A 21,732-nucleotide genomic window follows, 5' to 3' on the forward strand; every position below is an offset into this window, starting at 1 on the left:
AGTTTTATTCTGGTTTAGCTGAGGGAAGTTTTTTGCCATCCAGGATTTTACATTATCAATGCAATTTAGGAGGGAATTAACACTGCATGGATCACATGGTTTCAGCAGGAGGTGCAGCTGGGTGTCGTCAACATAACAATGGTAAATTATATTTTCTGAAAATAGACCCCAAAGGAAGCACATATAGGGAAAACAAAATAGGGCCTAATATGGAGCCTTGTGGTATTCCACAGGAGATGGGTGCTTAGGAAGAGGACACATTATCAATTCAAACAGAGGCTGGTTGGTTTTGGAGGTATGGGACAAACCACTGAAGGCGTCCGTGTTGCATTTGACTGCCTCAAGCCCCTTCTTAAAATGAGTTTTTATCCTGTTTAAAGCCACATTTTTACGACACACTTTTAGATCTTGCTCGAGTTTAACTATATCTTTTAACCAGATAAAGATGTTTAGTCATTGGACTTATTAATTGTTTGCAAGAGCTGTACATGGCAATGACAACATGACTGTGACTTACTCAACAACGGTGTGGTTTCTCCACAGTGCTGTCACTTTGACAAACACACCAAACTCCATTTAAAACCCTTGATATTTTAAAAATTTCCTTGCGGAATATCGGATGATGGTTTGACTTAAGTCTTTTTAACTGATCTACAGTTAAGTACCCTCAGACTTGCTGGGTCTGGTTGCAGTGTTCTTTTGGCTGCTGGCAGCCACCGTGTGGACTCCACAACACTGCAAGCGGAGCTAGTGGCTAACAATAGCAGCTAACGCTAGCTCTGGGAGGAGGGAGCAGATAGGTGCCTACTCCTGTGGATATTACTCCACTCGCATTCACCATCACTTTTCTGCCGCTTACTCTCTCACTTAACCACTCACTCACTTAGGCACTGCCCTATTCCTTAAAAAAAGATACACTATCAGGAGTTTCCCAGGCAACGACACAGACATTGACTCACATTTCAAAATAGCGCTGCCCAGAGACTCCCCAACGATATTGATTTCTGAATGAATGAGTATTTGGCGTTATTTTTGGCATTTATATAAACCCATGTCAACTGACAAATATATAAAAGTTTTGAATTACTGCTATACAAGATTGAACGTTCAATTCCAGTACTTTGTGCACTTTTATACAGACTCCCTAAATTCAACAAGGTTTTAATTGATGAATTCTATGACTTTCTGTCTTTTCTGGCTACTAAATCTGATAACCTTTAAATTTTAGTTGATTTTAACATGCACGTTTACCGTCCATCTAACCCACATTTGGGATTTTCTACATTTAATTGACTCTTTCAGTCTTACCCAGTTAGTCATGAGTCCTACTCACATACATGGTCATACTCTTGACCTTATCTTAACTTCTGGCATTCCAGTCCTCAATGTCCAGATAAATGAGGTCAGCTTATCTGATCATTGGCCCATTATGTTTTCCACCTCACTCCCCTTCCAGGCTCCTAACCCCAGTCTGAGCGGAAACTATTCCAGGTCTATTACCCTTCTTACTGCCAGGCAGTTCTTAGATGCCTTCTCTCATTAAAGCTCCCCCTGCTGATCTGGGCACAGAAGAACTGGTCACAGTATTCAGTTGCACTTGCACCAATATTTTTTGACTCAACTGCAAAGTTAGAAAAGCAAAAATCAAAGCTCAACCCTGGTTTAACTCAATAACTTGTGTGGTTAGGTAGGAATGCAGGAGAGCAGAGTGTAAATGGAAAAAAGATAAACTCCAAGTGTCTTACCAGCATCTGAGATACTGTCTGGCTTAATATCAACAGTGTGTCAAAGCAGAGAGAACCAAATATTTTTCTGACATCATCTTCAAACATGCCCATAGACCCAAAGTTTTATTTAATACTATAAATACAGTACTCAACCCTGCAGTCACAAATTGTCATGAAGCAATTTCTCTCTCCTCTTTGACACATATTATCTCACATATGAACCCTAGTACATGTCCCTTAGACATTATTCCCTCATGCCTACTTAAGGAAGTGCTGGACACTGTTGAGTCTAGCATTTTATCAATAATTAATAGCTCTCTGGTCTATGGCTATGTTCCAGCTTGCTTTAAACATGCTGTCATTCACCCTCTGATCAAAAAACCTAACTTAGATCTGTCTGATCCTGATAATTACAGACCAATCTCAAAGCTCTTGTTTTTTTCCAAAATTCTTGAAAAGGTAGTTTTCTCTCAGCTTATCTCCTTCTTAGACAAACACAGCATGCCGGACAAATTTAGTCAGGTTTTAGGGTGCTCCATAGCACAGAGTCTACTTTCCTGAGGGTGACAAATGATTTGTTCTTGTCTTTAGATTCAGGAAACAACACTATTTTAATTATTTTAGATCTCTCGGCTGCCTTCAATACAGTCAATCACTCCATCCTCTTAAACCACCGTAAGCATGTTGTTGGCATTCAGGGACAGGCCCTTCAGTGGTTTTATCTGCTTATGTAATAAAGAAGATTGTTTTTATGTCCTGTCTTTAACAGCTGAGAGACAATACCTGTATAGTATATATTCACCACAAAGCACATCAGCCGAAATAGAATCTAAGCCCCTGAGTTCTCATAAGGGGTAAAAATTGGACTTTCAAATGCAAAGGCACAAACACAGGCACATACATGCACATGTTATCTGACAACTGCTCATGAAGCAATGTGTTTAATATATTGGTGTTGATTAAGACTTAGAAGGAGTTAAGTGATAGTTTAGTGATATGGTTAAAAATTAAAGCACTGCAGCATCTTTGGTGAACGTTCATAGGGAGAACCCACCACCACAGTGAGTCTCTGTGACTCTGCAGGGTGCTATGCCTCCTAAGGGGTATTAATTGAGATGCTGAAGGAATAAGTGGTATGGGACTGAGATGGGGCACAGTGTGTGTTTGTGTGTGCAAATTCCAGTCTGGACATGTTTTGGGGGGCCCTTTGAGGAGTGAGAGCGTCTGTGAGAGAAAGAAAAAGGAATTTGTGTGTGTGTGCGTGTGTGTGTGTCTGTGTAAATGAGTAAGAGCCCTGCTGACCTCAACTTGGAGTGTTCTGGCTACACAATTAAATGGTGTTGAAGCATGAGAATGAGAATAATCAATCTGCTTTATCATCACTGATGTGAAAATTATAATATTGGTGAAAATGGCTAAGAAGGTCAGAATATTTCTTTATCCTAAGAAAAGCCTACAACAGAATTATGTGTGTGTAATCTATTTGTATATTTCTTGAATACCTTTAATTTGAAGAGAAAACAATGTGTAAGTCAAAGAGTGTGCCTACACGTTCCCCCCAAAAGGACAAATATTATCCTGTCTGACTGAAATATGTTGTTTGAGTATTACACACTCAGACATACAGTACCTCAATTTGCTCATGTGCAGGAAGCAAGCATCATCATTTAATCATATCAAGCTGGGTGGACGAGGGAGGAAAATGTTTAAATTTGACAAAGAGAGAGGTTTTCCAGTCCAAGTGGGTATAATTTTGGGATTAGGGTTCACTGTATGCTGGTTAGGCAACATGTATATGATGTGAAGGTTAATCACTGGCTGCAGTTTTGTAATGCTCGTCGTCACTGCGCTACAGTGCAATCAGCACTGTGAGAAAATAAGTGGGTCACAATGCGAGACCTTGATTAAAATCGCAGTGATTATAGTGCAGCTTCAGCTCTGATTTTGTGGGTTTCCCAACATCTGTCCTCGAGAGGAGGAGCCCGTATGAATGAAAATAGACACAATGTAGAAGTGTAAGCACGGCTGCAGAGGCGCTTCATGGGTGCACACACATGCATGCTCCTACTTCATAACGCACACACATGCATATTAACACAAGACACGAGTATGAGGCATCTACATACTGTATATTCTATGGTTTCTTTGTCTATTTTGACACACAACACACACAGAAAATGTATATTACTGTTTCTTACTGAATCAATTTCCTCAATTAATTATCTCTTTATTATTGAGGAAGACTGATATGGTTTTTCACAAAAAAAAACCCCATTTAGAAATTCTTAACATTGCTCCCTTGAAAAATATAGAATCTGTGAAAATGCAAATATTTTTCATTTCAAAAGATGAAATGCTGGATGCAACATGTTTGCTACTTCACTGAAAAGTCCATTCTCAGTGTATGCAAGTTGCATACCTGACCATGAAAAGGGATAAATCCGCACTATCCCTTTCTGAGGTTTTCTTCGTCCACCAAAAGCATGATGACAATGGTGAGACAGCGACCCTCAAAATGTGAACAGTTTAGATATTGTGGCTCAACAAGCATATACCCACACATAAGCACATATCAACAGTTTAAAAAGACAAGAAAAATACACAAATCTGACCCTTGCTCTCACCATTGAACACACATATGTAATATTTGTTATCATAACAGACACTAAACTCAATATAATGAATTGAATTATGCATTTAGTGATAGAGTGCAAAAGTAAGATAACTGCATGATCAATACAGTTCTTCCCTTTTTTCTCCAGTTCCTGCCAAGTTCATTGAGAGACTATGTGAAAAACAAAGTGCAGGTTGAGGGAAACAACGCTCATGCCATTTAACAGCAATGTGAAATCAATATATGTTCTGAAATGGCAGGAAAAAACATCATTGTAAACTAGTTATTGACGTGTTAAAGTAATTTACACTTGCTAGTACAAGAGAGATTGTGGCAATATTTATTTAGCTGGCAAGCTGGCGGTGGGAAAATGATACGGCAGCTGCAGCCATCACCAGATGCTGGTGTTACAATGTCCGTCCATCAAACCGTCCCCCTCTACCCCCTCTCTTCCTACTCTATACCCTCCTCCTTCACTTCCCCAAATGGCTGGCTCCCTTTTCGCTGCAACCTGACAGTCTTAAAACAACTGTATAATTAGAGCTACATCTGTCACACAGGTTTATTCTGGCTTTCAGTTTGGGAGCCGCATGTTGTGGGAGACACAAAACCAGAGCAAAGGGTGGAAAGGACATTTTGGCCCACAAATACTGCTTATGTAAATGTTGGAGAAAAGGTTTTACAATTAAAAAAAAAAAAAAAAGATCCATTTCAAAGTTTCAGTTAAATTAATGTATTTTGCATACAACAAAGAGCTATGGCAGATAGAGTTTTATATCAGGGAGAAACACCTAATGGCATACCATCAGACAACATGTGAACAATGCAATAAGTCGAAACCAATACCCCACCCTATGCTAGCCACCTCTTAAAAAAAAAAAAAAAAAAAAAAAAAAAAAAGAAGAAAAAGGAAAAAAGCCAAAGGGTAGAAAAAAAGAGGAAATATGCAGCTGTATCGTGAGCTATCCCACTATCAGCTGCTGCAATTAGGGAGCACAATGTAAAATGTCACAGCGGATCTGTATCATCGGCAGCCCTGTCACAAGAAAAGGCCAGGAGTAGTGGAGGAGAGGAGAAGCGCAGAGTACAGTGAATCTCATCAGCCAAGCCTGTTTTAGTAACGTGAGAGGGAAGATCATGTAATGTTATAGCAGGACAACTCTGGGACTCAGTTCAGCTGTCATGTCACCCCGCTCCTATTAGGGAGGGAAAGAACCCAAAAAAATATGATTAACTGGCAATATGCATTAGTCTTCTGCGGGGTGATAAAATGCAAGAGGGCAAAGGTGCACTCAAGGTAGGAATATACTGTATGTGTATCTGGAGGATGTGCGCAAATTGGAAAAACTAATAATGGTTCATTAAGTAAGGTCACATGTTTGATTTGGTGATGAGCACACCCAAATTAGTGAATTAAATAATGTGCAATATGTGGTCCTTAACTGCTTATTTTAATTACAATGTATATATTCTGATTTCAAGATGAAGCAATGTTTATATTTTGTATAAACATTATTTATATTATTGTAAATCATCTCTTTTTTTTTCTTGGGAGAATGCCCAAAATAAAACAATAATTTAGATTGATAAAGACAAAATAAAATGCAATCGATTAAAATTGGACCAGAAATCAGGGCAATTCTGCAAAAGAGAGGCTTCCTCTCAGTGAAACTTCCCTGAATAAATAAAGGTTAAAAAAACAGTTTTCCTCTTCTGTCCTGACTGAATTGCTTTCATGCTCCCACTTTCCGTCTATATTAAGAAAATAATGGTGATGAAAGATGCCTTTTAATTTTCAGCTCAGCATCATTCTGACATGTGTAACTGATGAATCTCCACAGGATATAATAAATCATTTGCAGATTTCCTCCCGTTTTTGATCAAGTTGGGATGACCAGACTTCTGCCCAGACTCATTACATTTGGGGAGCAGATTGAAAGCACGCCTAGGCATGCTCTCTATTATTGTCATTATACACCCTGCTCAAGCTTCTGAACAACTGTAGAATTATCACCTCCGCGCATGCACACAGAGATTCACACTAGCAGATATCTGTGTTCACACACAAACGCATGAGAAGCAATTATTGTATTTGTTTGAAGGAAGGCACACGCCTAATACCAAGTCATCTCTTTGTCTCTTGTCTAGGTTGGAGGCTACAGTCTCTACATTGTCAAAAACATGATTGACTCTGTAGGACATTTGAGGGTACTAAGGGACAAGATGGGATATATTCGAAGGACTATACCTCCCTACTGGAGCAACAGCACTATAAAACAGATTCCTGGCAAAGGACACAGTATAATGTAAGCTCCCTCTAGTGGCTTTAGAGTAGATTACACGAAAAAGAGTGGTGATCATGGTAGGGGAAAGAGTCCTGTCTTGCTGAAAATAAAATCATATTCAAACTGTATTTCTGTTCTAGTTTGTTGAGCTGTAAATGTTCCATTTGACCTGGTCACAGATGTAAATGTGTATAAAAACTGTATGAAAATATCTTTAGTGAATCAGAGTTAGCAGTGAAGGCATGGGTATGTGCATTATGTGCGTGTTTGTGTACCAGTACCACAGAAACCGCCCCTCCCAGCTGGGCTTGCCACTAAGGAACAGAGATGCCCAGGGAGAAAGATAAAGAGAGAGAGATATGTGGAGAGATTGTGAAAGAGGGAGCGAAAGAATGAGAGGAAAAGAGGAAGTATGTGAGAAAGAGGGAAAATGGAGAGGGTGTGTGTATTCATATTTTGCCTATTTTGCCACAAGCTCTTCAAAGGCTATGTCTTGCCTGGAACACATCTGGGAATGAGAGTGAAAGTTGAAGAGTTCCTCCTGCTCTTCTCTCTCAACCGCCCCCCCCCACCAACCTATTTTGCTGATTCCTCTTTTTCCTCTTTCCTTTCAGCCCTCTTCTCTATTTATCTCTCTTGTCTTCCCCTTTTTGCACACAAACCTTGGTAGCTGCTGTCCAGCTAACCTTGCCTTGACATCAGTTTCACTAGTTTTGTGTTTTGTTTAGTTTAGAACAAAACACAACTCTCTTCTTTGTCATAAACATTTCCATCATTCCACTCATTTAAATGCAAGAACAACATCGTCCACAATAATAACACCAAACAAGAAAAAAACCTCAGCTAAACTAGGACAGTGTCTAACCCTGGTGTGAGTCATATAGATATCACCTGTACTGGCTGTCTAAATATGAGACTGTCTGGGGCATGAGGCATCAGCGGATCTCGGCTTTCACTGTAAACACAGAACACAGCAGAGTGTTCAGAAAGTGAATGCTGATATGGTGCGCTGTGATTCCTCTGAAGAGGCGTCGGCAGGTTAAGAGGATACTTTTTTCTATATATTTCTACTGTTTTAGTCACGGCTGTGTCTTTTTTCCAATTTCACTTTTTTCCCTCTATCTTCCTTTCTTGCCAAGGTTTATCCCTGAGGTGTCCTCTGGGGCTACCTACTGGATAAGCCATTTGAAATGCATTTTCTAAAGAACCTTCCGTTCCATTTTTGAACTGCTGCTATCTCTCAAAATGTCCTTAAGAAAAAGTGTGAGAGAGAGAATGGTAGTAAATGTTTTAAAGTACTCCCGCTGTACTTTTACGTGTAGTTTACTCACACAGAAAGAAGCCATAGTTTCCCAGCAGCAGTATGATAAAGACGTCTGGGACTGTGATCTGTGCTGGTGGGTACTTCAGAATGTGACCTGCACCAGTATTGTGCAGCTCAACAGGGGCTGATGGAAAGGCCAAGCAGAGAGGAGTATGAATTGGGATGAGATCATCCACTGGTTAAGAGAGGAGCACCCTGCACTCTAAAGTTTTCTCTTAACCCTGTGCGAGGATGTTATTAGCTGAGTTTAAACCTCGGTCACAAGATGGTGAGCAGAGGCAACAGTTTGATTTTAACTCAGAATTATTCTAAATGACTCTGATTGCTTCATTATAGATAAAGTAACTCTTGTCATTTACTAAGAACGACCCACATGTAATTCTTTTTGACACACTAGTGCATTTTCCAAACATTTCCCAAGCAAATACAACACACCAGTGAACCCTACAATGTCCTATGTTTGCATATTAAGTAAAACTCTTCTTGCACAGTATCTTTATAAATCTGAAAAGGCAATCTATAGACCTAAAGCCATGATCAGTCAGTTCTCATAAAGTGCATCACTGTGCCACATCATGGACTGCAGCCTTCTCTATCAACCAATTATGCCAATTATAGCCAGAAACCCCTGTGGTGTTTTGATAAGACCTTCCACAATTTCTTCCAATGAAGTAATTTGTTCCAGTATTTGTTTACAGGGAGAGGCTGTGACTTGCAGCAAAAATAATATTTGTTATCTCAATTTGCCATCAGAGCAGAGTGAATCCACCACTGGCTAATCTTAACCTGGCTTTCTCAGTGAGGTTTAATCTGGTCATGGCTGCTTAGCATCTAGTATGAAGTGTGTTGTGTATGTGTGAAGGTGTGTGTGATTATCTGTGCACCCTGTGAGTGTGTGCATATGTGTGCATTTGAAGAGGGTGTGGAGGAGAGAGATAGACAAGCCAGTCATTCTCCTCCTGCCCCCTCCCTCTCCCCCATCCATGTCAAGAACCAATCACGTGTGAAAACTTGCCTTAACTTCCCTTGCCTGTGTGACTACAGCGTCAGCGAGAGTTTGACAGATCTGTGCGCCACGGAGGCGTCTCCCCGCCATTTGGCATGCCATGCGCGTCTGGTGCGCTGGAGACTGCCTGTCAAACGCCTATGAGTCGGTGGCGCAGCCAGGGACCCTACGGAGCGCCAGATGGGCCATTAAGGTAGTATTAATGTAGATGCCATCGCTTTTCTCCTCTGACTGGGACATGCTCTCTCGAACTGCGAGCAGCTGCTGCCATTTACTAGGACAGCTTCCTGCTAACTTTGGCCAACTGGCATCACCACTGACTAGCTTTCAATGTAATGATATACTTTTTCTTCTTACTATACCTGCGACTTTTGTCTTTCACTTCCCCCTGCCCTCCCTTTCCAGAGGTTTTAATAGGATAAAGCTGATAACGTCCTGCTTTGTACATACACACGCTCCTGCACATTGCATTATTGCAGGCAGTGATTTCCTCTCCCTTTCTCTCACAGACACACATAAAAAAAACACAAACACTCTAATAGGAGTATGGAAACTGGATCCATCTGTACACCCACTCTTAAGCTCATAATCAAGGCATGATATTCAGTAGTGTACGGTTATTTCTGTTTATGCCCTACTGAGTGCTAATATCATGCTTTAATTGAGAGAAAATTGGCTGTTGGCAAGAAACAGAAAAGAAGGTTACCAAAACCCCAACCATGAATAAGTGTTGCAATCAGTAATATTCTATTTAGTTAAGTAGCCTAAAATGGGATGTTTTGAGATCATTATTCAAATCACATTGACAAAATCCTATTATGAGAATTAGTTTTCCAGAAGGAAATGTACAGAATTATTGATGTGTAATAAATGTGCTTTCAGCATTACATACACTAGGGGCATATTAGGAAACAGTGGGGCATATGACTCAAACTAAAACAAGGTCACAAAAACCATATTCTCTCTCTCACACAGAGAAAATAATGCATATTCCAAATGCAAAGTTTGCATAGCATCTTATGGTAAGAAGAATAGCAAACAATGAAAAATGCCTATAGTGAGTTACAGAGTGTAGCAGAAGTCACCATACAGAACTATTTCAACACTGTGGCGCTAAAGAAGTCAGAGGAGGGAGCGAGTAGTCAGAGAGACTGGTTTGTCTTGGTGCTTTTGAAAAGACACAGGATCTCCAGAGGGGCAGGTTAGCCTTCCTACACAGTTGAGACTACCTCCCTCTGTTCCCTCTCTTCCCTGTTTCTCACTTGCTTTGCCTCTCATTTTTCAGCAGAGCCCAGGGCCTGAGAAGAGGAACAGAACAAGCGTCCTTTGAGGTGCACCTAGGGGAGATGGGTATAGTAGTTTAGGTCGCTGTACTCCCACACTGTGTTCCCACATACTGCATAGCCTGTAACTGCAGTGTAACAATAGACAAGTGATAGAAGTATACACTATACATCGACTTTATTGTCTGCCAGCCTCTCACTTACTTTTCTCCCTATCTCAGTCTCTCTCTCTCTCTTTCTCTCTCTCTTTCTCTCAGCATCAGAAGTGAGATGTGGGGGAGGGCAGTCTATGTTTGCATCTCAAGAGGCAGCTCAGATGAGGACTGCAGGGTTGGCATCACCGGTGGTCAGTGTTGAAATCAAACGCACCGTCACCGAAGCGCAGCGAACGCTTATGCTCCCGCACAGCCGTTAGAGTACATGTGGTATCAAACTGACACCTTCTCCCTTGGCTGCTCCTGACAAGGAATTTCCTCGTCTAAAAATTAGCTGCACCTTGCCAAGAGCACAGTGGCAATTTGTACAGTTGTGAATAGATTTGATTCTGAGTAGATGAGATAAACGTTTATTGTGTTGAATAACAATATGGAAGCCCAGAGGATATAAATGCATGGCACTCATACTGTATAAACTATGATTAAAAAACATTGTTTATTGCTGACCTTACAGTGTAGAATGAATATTGAACCAGCTGTCCATCAACTCATCCTTGAAAGTACTGTCATTTTAAGAGCCTCTTCAAAAATGTCACTAATCAACCTCTTCCAACAATGCAAACCAATTTCTTCATAATTGATTGAGAACAGCATTTGCTATTTTGGTACTTGGACTCAATGAATAGGGCCAGCTTTCTATCTGGATATCTACATATTGAAAAAGAGGCAAACTGGCACTAATCAGTGTATGTGAGAGAACCGCATACATGTGTGTTTCTGCCTGACAGAATGACAGAAAGACAAGATTAAGAAGTAAACTGTTATTGCGAAAGGAACTTGAGGATGAGGAAACAAGTTCTGTTTATCGATGCAAGATGGTGCAGGGATCCCTTTCCCACAGCTTTATCCAGGAAATCCAACCTGTGATGAACGGGATCAATTCCTTTATTTACAAAGTGCATGTTATTGCTTTGCCATGCAAATGCTTTCAAAAGCACAGTAATGCCATCCCGCTATTGTGGGGGAATGATCACTGCACCAGGACAAGCAAGCCAGGCTTTGATGGGTGCAGAATAACGGTGTTAAAGAGCTAAGCAATGTGTGTGTGGGTGTGCTGCAAATAGGTTATTTTGGATGTTTTTTTTAGAAGAAAGGAGGCATTACTGAGGCCTATTGGTGCACTGAGGTATACTTTCCAACCAAGGCGATTAACATGAAAGGAAATATCTAATGTTATTTTCCACTGCTGTGAAGAGAGAAGCAGAGAAAAGCCTGTAATCACATTATTATTTGTGTTGGAGATCAAGATCAATCAGGGTTAAAGCGTGTCACAATGTTTAACAATAACAATGGATGGTTGCTTGTGTAGGAGATGTGCATAACGCAACTGAATGTGGGATACACAGGTTGGGTGGGGGGGGGGGTTTTTTACAAAGATTCAGTTTCTATGTGACTTGTGGTGTTTCCTAATAACATGCAGAAAGAGAAGGAAGAGGCATCATTGGGGAGGAAGACAAGTGTAGGAAAGGCTTCGCCCCCCCTTAGAGGCCTGTACTGGAAACAAGGCGGCATCTTAGTGCCCGGGGAGAAACTAAAATACAGACTACATCAGCATACAGACCAGAGAAAACATTCAGTAGCACAAAGAACAACACTTCTTTTACAGTGTGTACACAATGCCTTAAAAATGAATGAACCGCAGAAGAGAGCCAGTTATGGAATCACATATACCAATCAAACAAGCCTGCACAAAAACACAATCGCTTTTATGATCCCTCTAGCAAACAGGTGCAACAAACCATTGTGTTCCTGCAGAAAGGGTGACTCCTAAGATTCAGTCACGCAATGTATCGAGCTGGTAAGCAAGCGAGTGGTGAGAGGGAGATTCAAACTTAATGAGTGCTTTGGCAGCTTGTGTGGAAAAGGCAGAGAGGCAGGCAGTGATTAACGGAACACTTCAGAGTACAAGGCACAGCGGTGCTCAAAGAAAACAGTGATGATCTCCACTTAATCGCGGAGAAGCCCGGAGCATCTGCCGCCAGAGCAGGGCAGCGGCACCGGCGAGCTCCCGCTCCGCTAGGTTGTCATCTCCAGAGAGCTGAGGCCATATGCTCGGCTCTGCCGCAAACTCACAGGAAGTTAATTTTCTGACAAAACACAGGGATAAATATGACATTCAAACAAGTTGTGCTCAGCCAGGCTGAACACGGATGCCGTGCCAAGCTCAAGCTGCACACATGTCACACTTAGGAACAGAGTTTATTTTCATGCTCCCACAGTCGCTTTTTGCCTAGTTTTGTAAAAATGCAGACAATGGGTGGTACATTTTCAGCTAGGAGGTGTTAACCTACTTACCGACTGAGCTATGCTATGTATACAGGGTGAAAATAACTTGAACACGAAAACAAACAGACCTATGGTACATGATACGGGTTTGATACTACCAAAGCTACAACAATAACACACAGTAGTCAGTGACTGCTAAGCCTTATCAAAATGTTTATAGCAGCACATGGAGAACTAGAGAGGGACTGTCCTACTTGCATACAAACACATCCCTCAAAACCCTGAGAAAGTGACAATGTCATTGTCCTAATGAGGACAGAGAGGGAGAGGGCAGAGACATGAGAAGGAAAAAAAATTAAGATTAACTTTCATTTCCGTTCACAGACGTATACCTCCCCACGGTGTGACATTAAATAATGTCAATCAAACCATTAAATAGGGGCTCTGTCTAACCTTGTCTGTTACGGGTGAAATGCCATAGCAAGCCTGAACAAAGGGCTCACAGGTGTGAGCAGAATCCCAACACCTTATCACTGAGCCAATAAAGAGCAGAATATAGTGTTTCTCAGATCTCAGCAGTCTGCTACCACTCTATTTCAGATGGTAAGGAGAAACTGAGCCTTAAGGGTGAAGCCAGCAGTTTCAACCTACAGATTCTTTATAACAATAGCTAGTATCATATAGTATAGAGTCTGGGGGATAGCTGGAGGTGGGGCAGCTTGTCTGGACCTACTGAACAAACACACACAGGGAGGCAACAGGGATGAAAGCATGTGGAGGTTAGGGAGACGACTGGGTTTGGGCTTCTCCCTGGGGCAATCAAAGGCCATTGGTAGGGCTAGAATGAGAGGAAAGGGTGACTGTGGGATACTCATAACACCAAGACCCATTATCTGCTACTGCTGCTGCATTTTCCCCCCATTCAGTATCCTTTGCTTTAGCAGAGAGATGTGAGTGCCGGGTGCAGTCATGCAGATCCAAGTGGCCTTTAACAGGGAGGAGAGGTGAGTGCTTTGGCCCCTGGGCCTGCATACTGCTGCCAGGTGGCTGGGTTCTTTCTGCCGCCGCACCCAGTTTAAGGCCAGTCAGAATAAGAACACTAAAGCATCCTCTCTAGGAATTTGTTTTACAGAACTGCTACAACAAGGCCAGAGGAACAACACATAACGTGATAAGGAAACAGTATCCTGATTATAAAAAAACAGCAACTTCAGACGCAAAATGACCAACAAAAAAGGGAAATAAAAAGATGCAGTCTACAAAAACACTTCACTGTGGCAAAAAGACAAAAAACAATTTAGATTGTAGATGATAATACTGCTGTTACAGTAACTGTCTTTTGGTAACCCCTTAAGGTTTTTACATTCATCTTAAACTATCACTATTTCATTTATTTCAGTTGGTTTTGGATTACTTTAAGCATGCAGGTAAACAAGAATTTTGAAAAATTTTGAAAGTAAATATCTCCACCTTGAGTTAAGCACAAGGAGATACAGATCAACCAAACAGAAGAGAACAGGTAAAGAAATATTTGGGCATAAAAGGAGAGTGGACTGAAACACTCTGTCACACATTCATTCATTCATTACAATATATGGATGTAAAATACTAAAGGACTCAATGTATAACAACACTCTAATGTAACTGCAAGGAAAAAAATCTGTCGGAACCATAATATATCCAGTACACACACGCACAGGAGCACATTCACACGTATCAAGTTGAGTGGCAATCATTCACCTAGACACTGTCACATTGCAGTAAATGGGCTTATTTTGCATGAGAAGGAAGAGGGAGCGATGGACTGCAGCGAGCAAAAGAGGGACTGAGGGACTGAATCAAGTGATATGAGTAGGCAAAATTAAGCTCCAATGCAAGTGGAACACTTCACAAGAGAGCCAATTTCAATTCCACAGCACTTAATTTCGGATTTGTATGGTTCAGCAGCATGCTTCTGTATAGTAAGCCATGTAAGGACAGAGATAGAGAGAGACAACCAGCAAAGAGCCATCCAGGCCCTTGAGGTATCCATCACACAGGCCTGCCTCCATCAGCCCCCCCCCACCCCACCCCTCTCTCTCTCTCTCTCTCTCTCTCTCTCTCACAACAATGATTTAAAAACTAATGATATTATACTGTAGAGATTATGTAGATGTTTTAAGGGGACATTAGAAAATCACACTGGGTTTAAAGTGATTATTGCACATTTTTGCGAGTATTTTGTATGATGCGGACACTGTATGTGAAGCGTGTTCTCTAAAACATGCACAATGTTTAGTCTATATACTTTTTCACAAAGTACTTTTGCTGGACCACTAATGTGTGTCTTCCCTTTTTAAACATCCTTAAATCGTTTTAGAAATGTGTTTAGTTTCATCCACATACCTGGTGCTCTTTGAAGTCAGCCCTCTGGAAGTCATAGCCTAGCTGAGCATAAAAGTTGTTCCCAAAACCGTAGGCCAGCCCGGTTTCAGTCCATATGAAGGAGTGTCTGCTTCCACACGCAACACCAACCACGACAGAATTGATGTGACTTCCTTCAGCATTCAGATCCTGTGGTAACTTAACCTCGACTGCATGGTCCTTCACTGTCTTGTTTCTGTCACCCAACCTAGAAAAAGCAGACAGGAAAATATAACATGTACATGGTATTCCAAGATATGGGGAAAGGTCTAAAAGAAAACAAACAAGTCGACTGAAACAACATTAAGAATGTTCAAGTTACAAGGCTTAGCAATTACTCACTAATATCATCTAATGATTTTCAGTGCAATAATATTTAGATGATAAGATTCATATCGTTGAACAAATTCTGTTGTTTAACTTACGGTACCCTGTGGAATTTCTGACCTCTAGTAGCACTATGGAAATTTTTTTATGAATTCTGTCTAGTTTAGGGGTTTTTAGAGAGACAACTGTTACTCTAAGATTGTATTTATTATATCTGTGTGTTCAGATTTACTGAGTTATGACCCTCGAGTAAAAGTACAAATTTTGATGTTAATTGTGGCAATCAGGCACAAAGGATTTTAAAGTTCCTGTGTGGCTATAGTAACAGTAACTAACAGAAACTACAGTAACTAACTTCCTGTTGTTTTTACAACGCCAGCATACACCTGTCTCTTTCACCTCAAGCAGCATCTTTTTCTCATGTCTCTACCTCCATGCCCCACTTCATCTGTCCCGCGCTGCTTCACAGTTTGAAAACCTCTGGTCTAGTGCACACACACACACGGGTGACACAATACACACTCCTGCCAATGGTTTCACACTATTCCAATGATCTACAGGTGGCTGAAATGGGCCAAGTAATGCAATAACGCTCCAACAAGGCAGAGAAAAAGAAGACTGCAAGCAAGTAAAGAGGGATATAAATTGTAAATCCAGCAAATGTTTTATGAGGAAGGGAATGAAGAGTTCATTTGCAAAAACTAATAAACACCATCCTTTAAAAAAAAATGAATTGACTATTGTGAGTTATTGTTAACACAGAGCACATTCTGAACCCTAAATACGTTTTGTCACAAAACCCGTCCTTTGTCCATTATCAAAGCATTGCAAGTTTATGATTTACAGCAGAAAATGTTAAACTCCAGTGCTGTTCTTGAACAGAACTCGAAAATCTGTTCAGCGTATCAGTGCACAGTCTTCAGGTCAGGTGACGCAATATAGCAACTATGGTCAGCCAAAGATGTGATGTGTGAAAGTGAATTTTGGTGTAACTTTGGCTAAAAGTTGTCTTAAGATGGATAATTTGGACAAAATTGAAGAGCCTGTGATGTTTTCCTCATCAGTGAATCCAGATTTCCAGAAAGTACTGAAATAACTTAACAGAGTGGAATAGTAAACTGTGATACACTGAATACTGCAAAACACTGAGTAACACTATTGAGTTAAACTGAATACTGTGAAATACTAAGTAAGAATAAGTAACATTGAATATGGCGTTACACTGAATACTAAATAAAATGCTGTAAAATAGTTGTTTTTCCAGTTTAGTGCAGTTCCCAAAGAACTAATTGTAGACTAAAAACTGTGGCAAACTTTAGGCTCAATGAGTCAGTTCTGCAATGAGCTTGTCTGGTCGACCACTGTGGTAGCGGTTTGAAAAAAGGACAACTGTGGTCTTTAATAACACTCTGCAGGTTAAAACATTGGCACGTTCATACTCAGGGGTTTTGTAGTCTGGCTGGAATTTTCCGAGGTATAATCTTGTAAATGTGTAATATTGCCCATTAACGGGCTGTTTTTATTGCAATTTTCAGCACTTTACCCATTTGTTTTATGTTAAAGAATGTTAAATGTTGTACTTAGAAGAAACTTACATCCATTACATGTTTGACTCTGAAACATGAAATGTGGAGTTATCTGCTTTTACCTAAAAACAAACTAAGTTTGAAAAAAGAAAAAAAAAACTTTTTCAATAAAGTTTAATTAAATTTGTACGTTACCTGTATTTTGTTGAGTTATTTTTACTTAATCAAAACAACCCAACCGTATTTTGATTGATATTGCCTGGAATGCACAATAAACAAAAAAAACATGATATATGAAAATGACTAAAAATGGAGATATCTGATTTTGCAAATGAGCTCTTCAAATACATTTAACATTTCTGTTAGACCTTAAGGATACACATATTACATTTTGGTGAGTATCACTGAATGTAAACATAAATACTAAAAACTAAAATTATATACGGTATACAGTAGAATATACAGTAGTTTTTGTTTTACAAGTGAAGGATTTTTATCAATTTTAATCATCTTTTATGTAATTTTTCTCCCCATTTGCGACACTGTGATATATATTGATATTGTACAAATATTCTCATTAATATATTGATTTTAGTACAGATGAAATGAAGAACAATATAACATGAAATCTCATTAGACATTTTTAGCTTACACCATTGCAGCACTGCTAGTATGTTTTCCCTATAGAGACACGAGTGACATATAAAGTAAGTGTGTCTAATAGGCATATTTCAGTAAGGTCAGTTTTATGTTCCTGGGAAAGAAATGATAACTGAACCTAACTCAATTTGTAGCTGAACAAATGACTTTACATAGGCTTTGGCTGAGAGTTGTGTTTCTGTCTCTGTGTCCCTGGTGTGAGTGAACAAAGAACATCCAAGACCCCTTTTCAAGATGAGCTGGTCAAACGCAGCCCCAGCACTCCTGTGACCTGTGAGCTCCCTGCAGCTTCAAACAGAGCTCTGCTGTTTGCTTCTTGATAAAATGCTCCTCTTTGTATTTGTTTCCCTGAGCCAGCGTCATAACCTGCAATGCCCTGGCCATATCTGCTAGTTTGCGGCATGTCTGGGAAAAATAACAGTCTTCTCCATTATTTCCACAAACGGGGAACAAAAGGTCCTCGCCCGCCATCCCCATGAGAGCCTGTATTGATTACAACAATGCTTCAACTCAAGACAAGACCACTCTGGGGTCACTGCTATTTCCATCAGAAAGTTTGCCAGTTTAAATTTACACAGCTCCCTCATACTCTTCTCCTCTCTCGCCTCCAGTGAGACACACAGGAGAGCTGAGGAGTTTTCAGATATCAGAGTGCCAGCTGTGTAACGGAGATGCTCACCCTTTGCTCTGCAAGTGGGTGTTGTGGAGCTCCAACTATAGGCTCCTCCAACTATAAGCTCCCCACTGGAGAGCCTCAACCTGCTTAGAGGGGTCAAAGCATCATGAGAGAAGAGAGAAGAGATAGATAGAGAGAGAGAGAGACAGATGGAGTGCAATAGTGAGAGAATAAGGGACAATGGGAGATGATGCGAGAGTGAGAAGTGATGCCTTTGTTTCCTTTATGTATTTCTCTGAGGTCTGCTGTGCTGCTGTTTGAGTACTTGAGGGCCACTGAATCGCTGTAGCCCCCAGGCCCTTAGATGTCATTACAGCCAGACTGGCTCCTGGCTGGAGAAGTTTTAACAAGGAAGCTCATCAGGAGGAAAACAACTTATGTTAGTAAGTTAGTATGTCTGTCTGTTTGTTTTTTTGTTTGTCTGTCTGCCTGTCCGGGTGATTTTCTGCGGTTTTATATACACCTGTACAGTATATAGTCAGAAGACAATGAGGTATTATAGGATGACCACTGGGCAGAACAAAACTATCCAAGGATAGTTCAACTTTAATGGATACCTGAGTATCACTACACATTCTCATCCACTTTCGCCGCTGGTGTTGAAAGTCTGAACAGTGCTACAACACCAACATGGAGGTAATAAGCACTGTTCACATGCTCATTTAGATGTTTTCATTTCTGAAATGTACTTACTGTCCACTGGTGCCATTTCCCCATGCAAAGATCTTGTTATCCACTGTGGAGAAAAGGAGGACAATGTTATTAGACAAATCAACTGAAATGAATTAACAATGCTGTAAAATACTCTGTGAGCATGTCCTATGATTGTTGTTGTGAAAATAATTAAAAGCAATTATCTTCAAAAGACTAGATGTTTCACACTAACAGCTTAGGTTGTGTGTTTTCCCTTTTGTCCTCAAGTGTAGAGTGAGCAGTGCCATGTCAGTGGGTGGACCCTTCCCCGCTGTGTGAAGTTTGATTAATACAGCCTCAACAGAGAGTCCAGAGACTGGGGCCACCTCTCACACACCCTGCTGTAAAATAATGAACCTTCAGCAGGAAGGAATACGATGCATGGGAGGGGAGAGACATTTAGTCAAGTCCAAGCTGAATATATTCAAATGAAATGAGAAGGGGAGGTCTTCCTAACTGATTAGACTTGTCTCAAAGAGAAGGAGAAGCCTATATATATATTTCTCCTTCTATGTACATGTATTTAACTATCACCTCTCTGTTCTAACAATCCAACATGGCACTGATCCATTTGCATATGGTTTCTATAAATACCTGAACCTCTACCTTTTCCTGCAGTGATCCAAGTCATGTTGGAACACAGACAAGCCTTATTGGTCTTATGGGAACTCAAACACCACAGGGGTAACAGCCAATAGCAACAGACTTTACTCATCAAGCCAGCTGAGTTCTCATACATTATAGAGTAGGTTATATGATTTACCTAAGCTTGTCAAAAGAGAAAAATTATCAGGCAAATGTGGGGTAATAAATTGTAATCCGTGCTGCATATGTTTGACTCATGACCCTTGGCATTTTAAGAGTTGGGTAGTCGGAAAGAGTTGTAGCAAAATGTGTGAAAGAAAATAACACAAAAGGTGAAATACCACTTGGAAACTTTAGGGGAAATGTGCATAACTGATCATAGATTTTTAGAGATGTACTGCATAGTTTAAGGGATTTATAATAGATGTTTCTGTTATCACAGGAACAGGAATGCAATGCTTATTCTAATAAAGGATGTTCATGACTTTATCAAAATTCAAGATTCAAGAAATTCAAGAGATTTTATGGTTACATGCACAGCAACACAGTAGATGGCAATATTGAAAGCAGCAAAATTTGGCTTCTTCGAGCTCTAGTTCCAATTAGAATATATAATAAAAGGAAAGAGAAATATACATATATACATACATTATATAGCACAATGGTGCACAGGTGCAGTGTTACACATAAGTAGTAAAAAGATAAATAAGTGTATTACACATAAGTGAGGGGTGATAAATACTTCTGATAAAAATATGAATATTGTATGGTGGGGAAGAGTGTTTGTGTGTTTGACGGGGGGTGAGTGTGTGTGTAGGAGAGGAAGAGAGACTGTATGTGTGTGTGTACTTTTATGTATACTATATATGTATTATACACCATATACCAATGTTGGCAGTGCGCTTTTTTGGGAATTCATTTATAAGATTACACTTATGCAAAATTTGAAAATGTCACAGAAAGCTTGTAATGTAAAAATGTCGTGAGTGGTCGCTGCTTTCATCACCCAACTGTCCGCACTTTTATCCAGCTGTAAGAAGCTCTGTCTGTTGTATTGTTGGGCAATAGTATCCCTTGCCAACATAATCTGAGATCAAGCAATTGTAGAATATGTGCTTGTGATATTTATACCTCAGTTTTGCCCATTTTTCCAGTATAAATAAAACATATTCTATACACAGGTGGATTTACAACAGTATATATTGTGCAACTAAGATAAAGATATTTGCTTAGATTCTGCTTGCAATGTATATACATATACAGTACCAGTCAGTTTGGACACACCTTCCCATTCACTTGAGTGAGAAACTAACAACAAACTTTTGACTGGTATAATATGTATGTATGGCACTGTAGCTTTTAATTGTTCAGAACAGTTTTTAACACCATGCAGAGCTATAATACTATTTTTGGTTCTGTTTACTGTAGCCAAGCATGAACTAAACTACAGAATGTACAGCACAACGTAGTCAGCTTTGATGCCCTTTCCAGCAGAACAAAACCAAGCAATAAACACAAGAGACTATAACTTCAGCTCCATCTCGGGCACCAGAAAGAAACGCCACCTCTGATACATGGGTACGTTATAAGCTTTTAAGTGCTCCTGGAGAAATGCACATGGTAATAATTCACATGAAATTATATCCTTGTGCTCAACTCAGAACATACAGCTCAGTGGACCGACCACACTCATTATGAACTACTGCTAATTTCCAGTCTATGTATGGTTTCTCTGGTCACGGGAATAATGGGTAACAAAAATACTATAATGAAAGGACATCCGTTAAAGGACCACGCTTTTAAACACCGAAATCCTTAAATACATCAGCAGCAGGGCATTGATTTAAAAATCATTTTAGCTCTGTGGCTGATGGTGGGGGTATGGTTGCTGTGGTGATGTTACTGTCATGCATAAAGAATACAAAAACAGTACAGGAGTCCAGGATTTAAGTTTACTTTTACAAGCAAAAGAGTCCTCGCTGGAGTAATGAAATAAAGATGAGAATGAAAAAGCAATGGGAATAAAGATTGTGACTGTTCCAGAGTTTTATTTTCTTGTTTTGTATTTTTTGTTTTCTTTTGTTCTTATACTTTTTTTTTTGTTGTTGTTGTTTTCTTTTGCTCCTTTAACTCTAGAGAATTATTATGTGGGAGTATGATAAATAGCGGTGCTTAAGAGTGT

The 21,732-nt window shown here is 40.1% G+C and overlaps 1 protein-coding gene across 4 annotated transcripts in view; it reads right to left on the reverse strand.

Annotated features, from left to right (window-relative positions):
* Positions 1 to 21,732, reverse strand: part of LOC137195356 (probable E3 ubiquitin-protein ligase HERC2) — a 335,566-nt gene that overhangs the window by 258,764 nt on the left and 55,070 nt on the right. For all 4 annotated transcript variants that reach the window (XM_067607635.1, XM_067607631.1, XM_067607643.1 and 1 more), the window contains exons 3-4: positions 18,966 to 19,008; positions 15,066 to 15,291 (exon numbers count right to left, since the gene is read on the reverse strand). In XM_067607635.1, coding sequence (XP_067463736.1) covers positions 15,066 to 15,291; positions 18,966 to 19,008 — 269 coding nt within the window. The remainder of the gene's footprint in view (positions 1 to 15,065; positions 15,292 to 18,965; positions 19,009 to 21,732) is intronic.

The sequence above is a fragment of the Thunnus thynnus genome, chromosome 2 (assembly GCF_963924715.1).
Source record: "Thunnus thynnus chromosome 2, fThuThy2.1, whole genome shotgun sequence".
Classification (NCBI taxonomy): domain Eukaryota; kingdom Metazoa; phylum Chordata; class Actinopteri; order Scombriformes; family Scombridae; genus Thunnus; species Thunnus thynnus.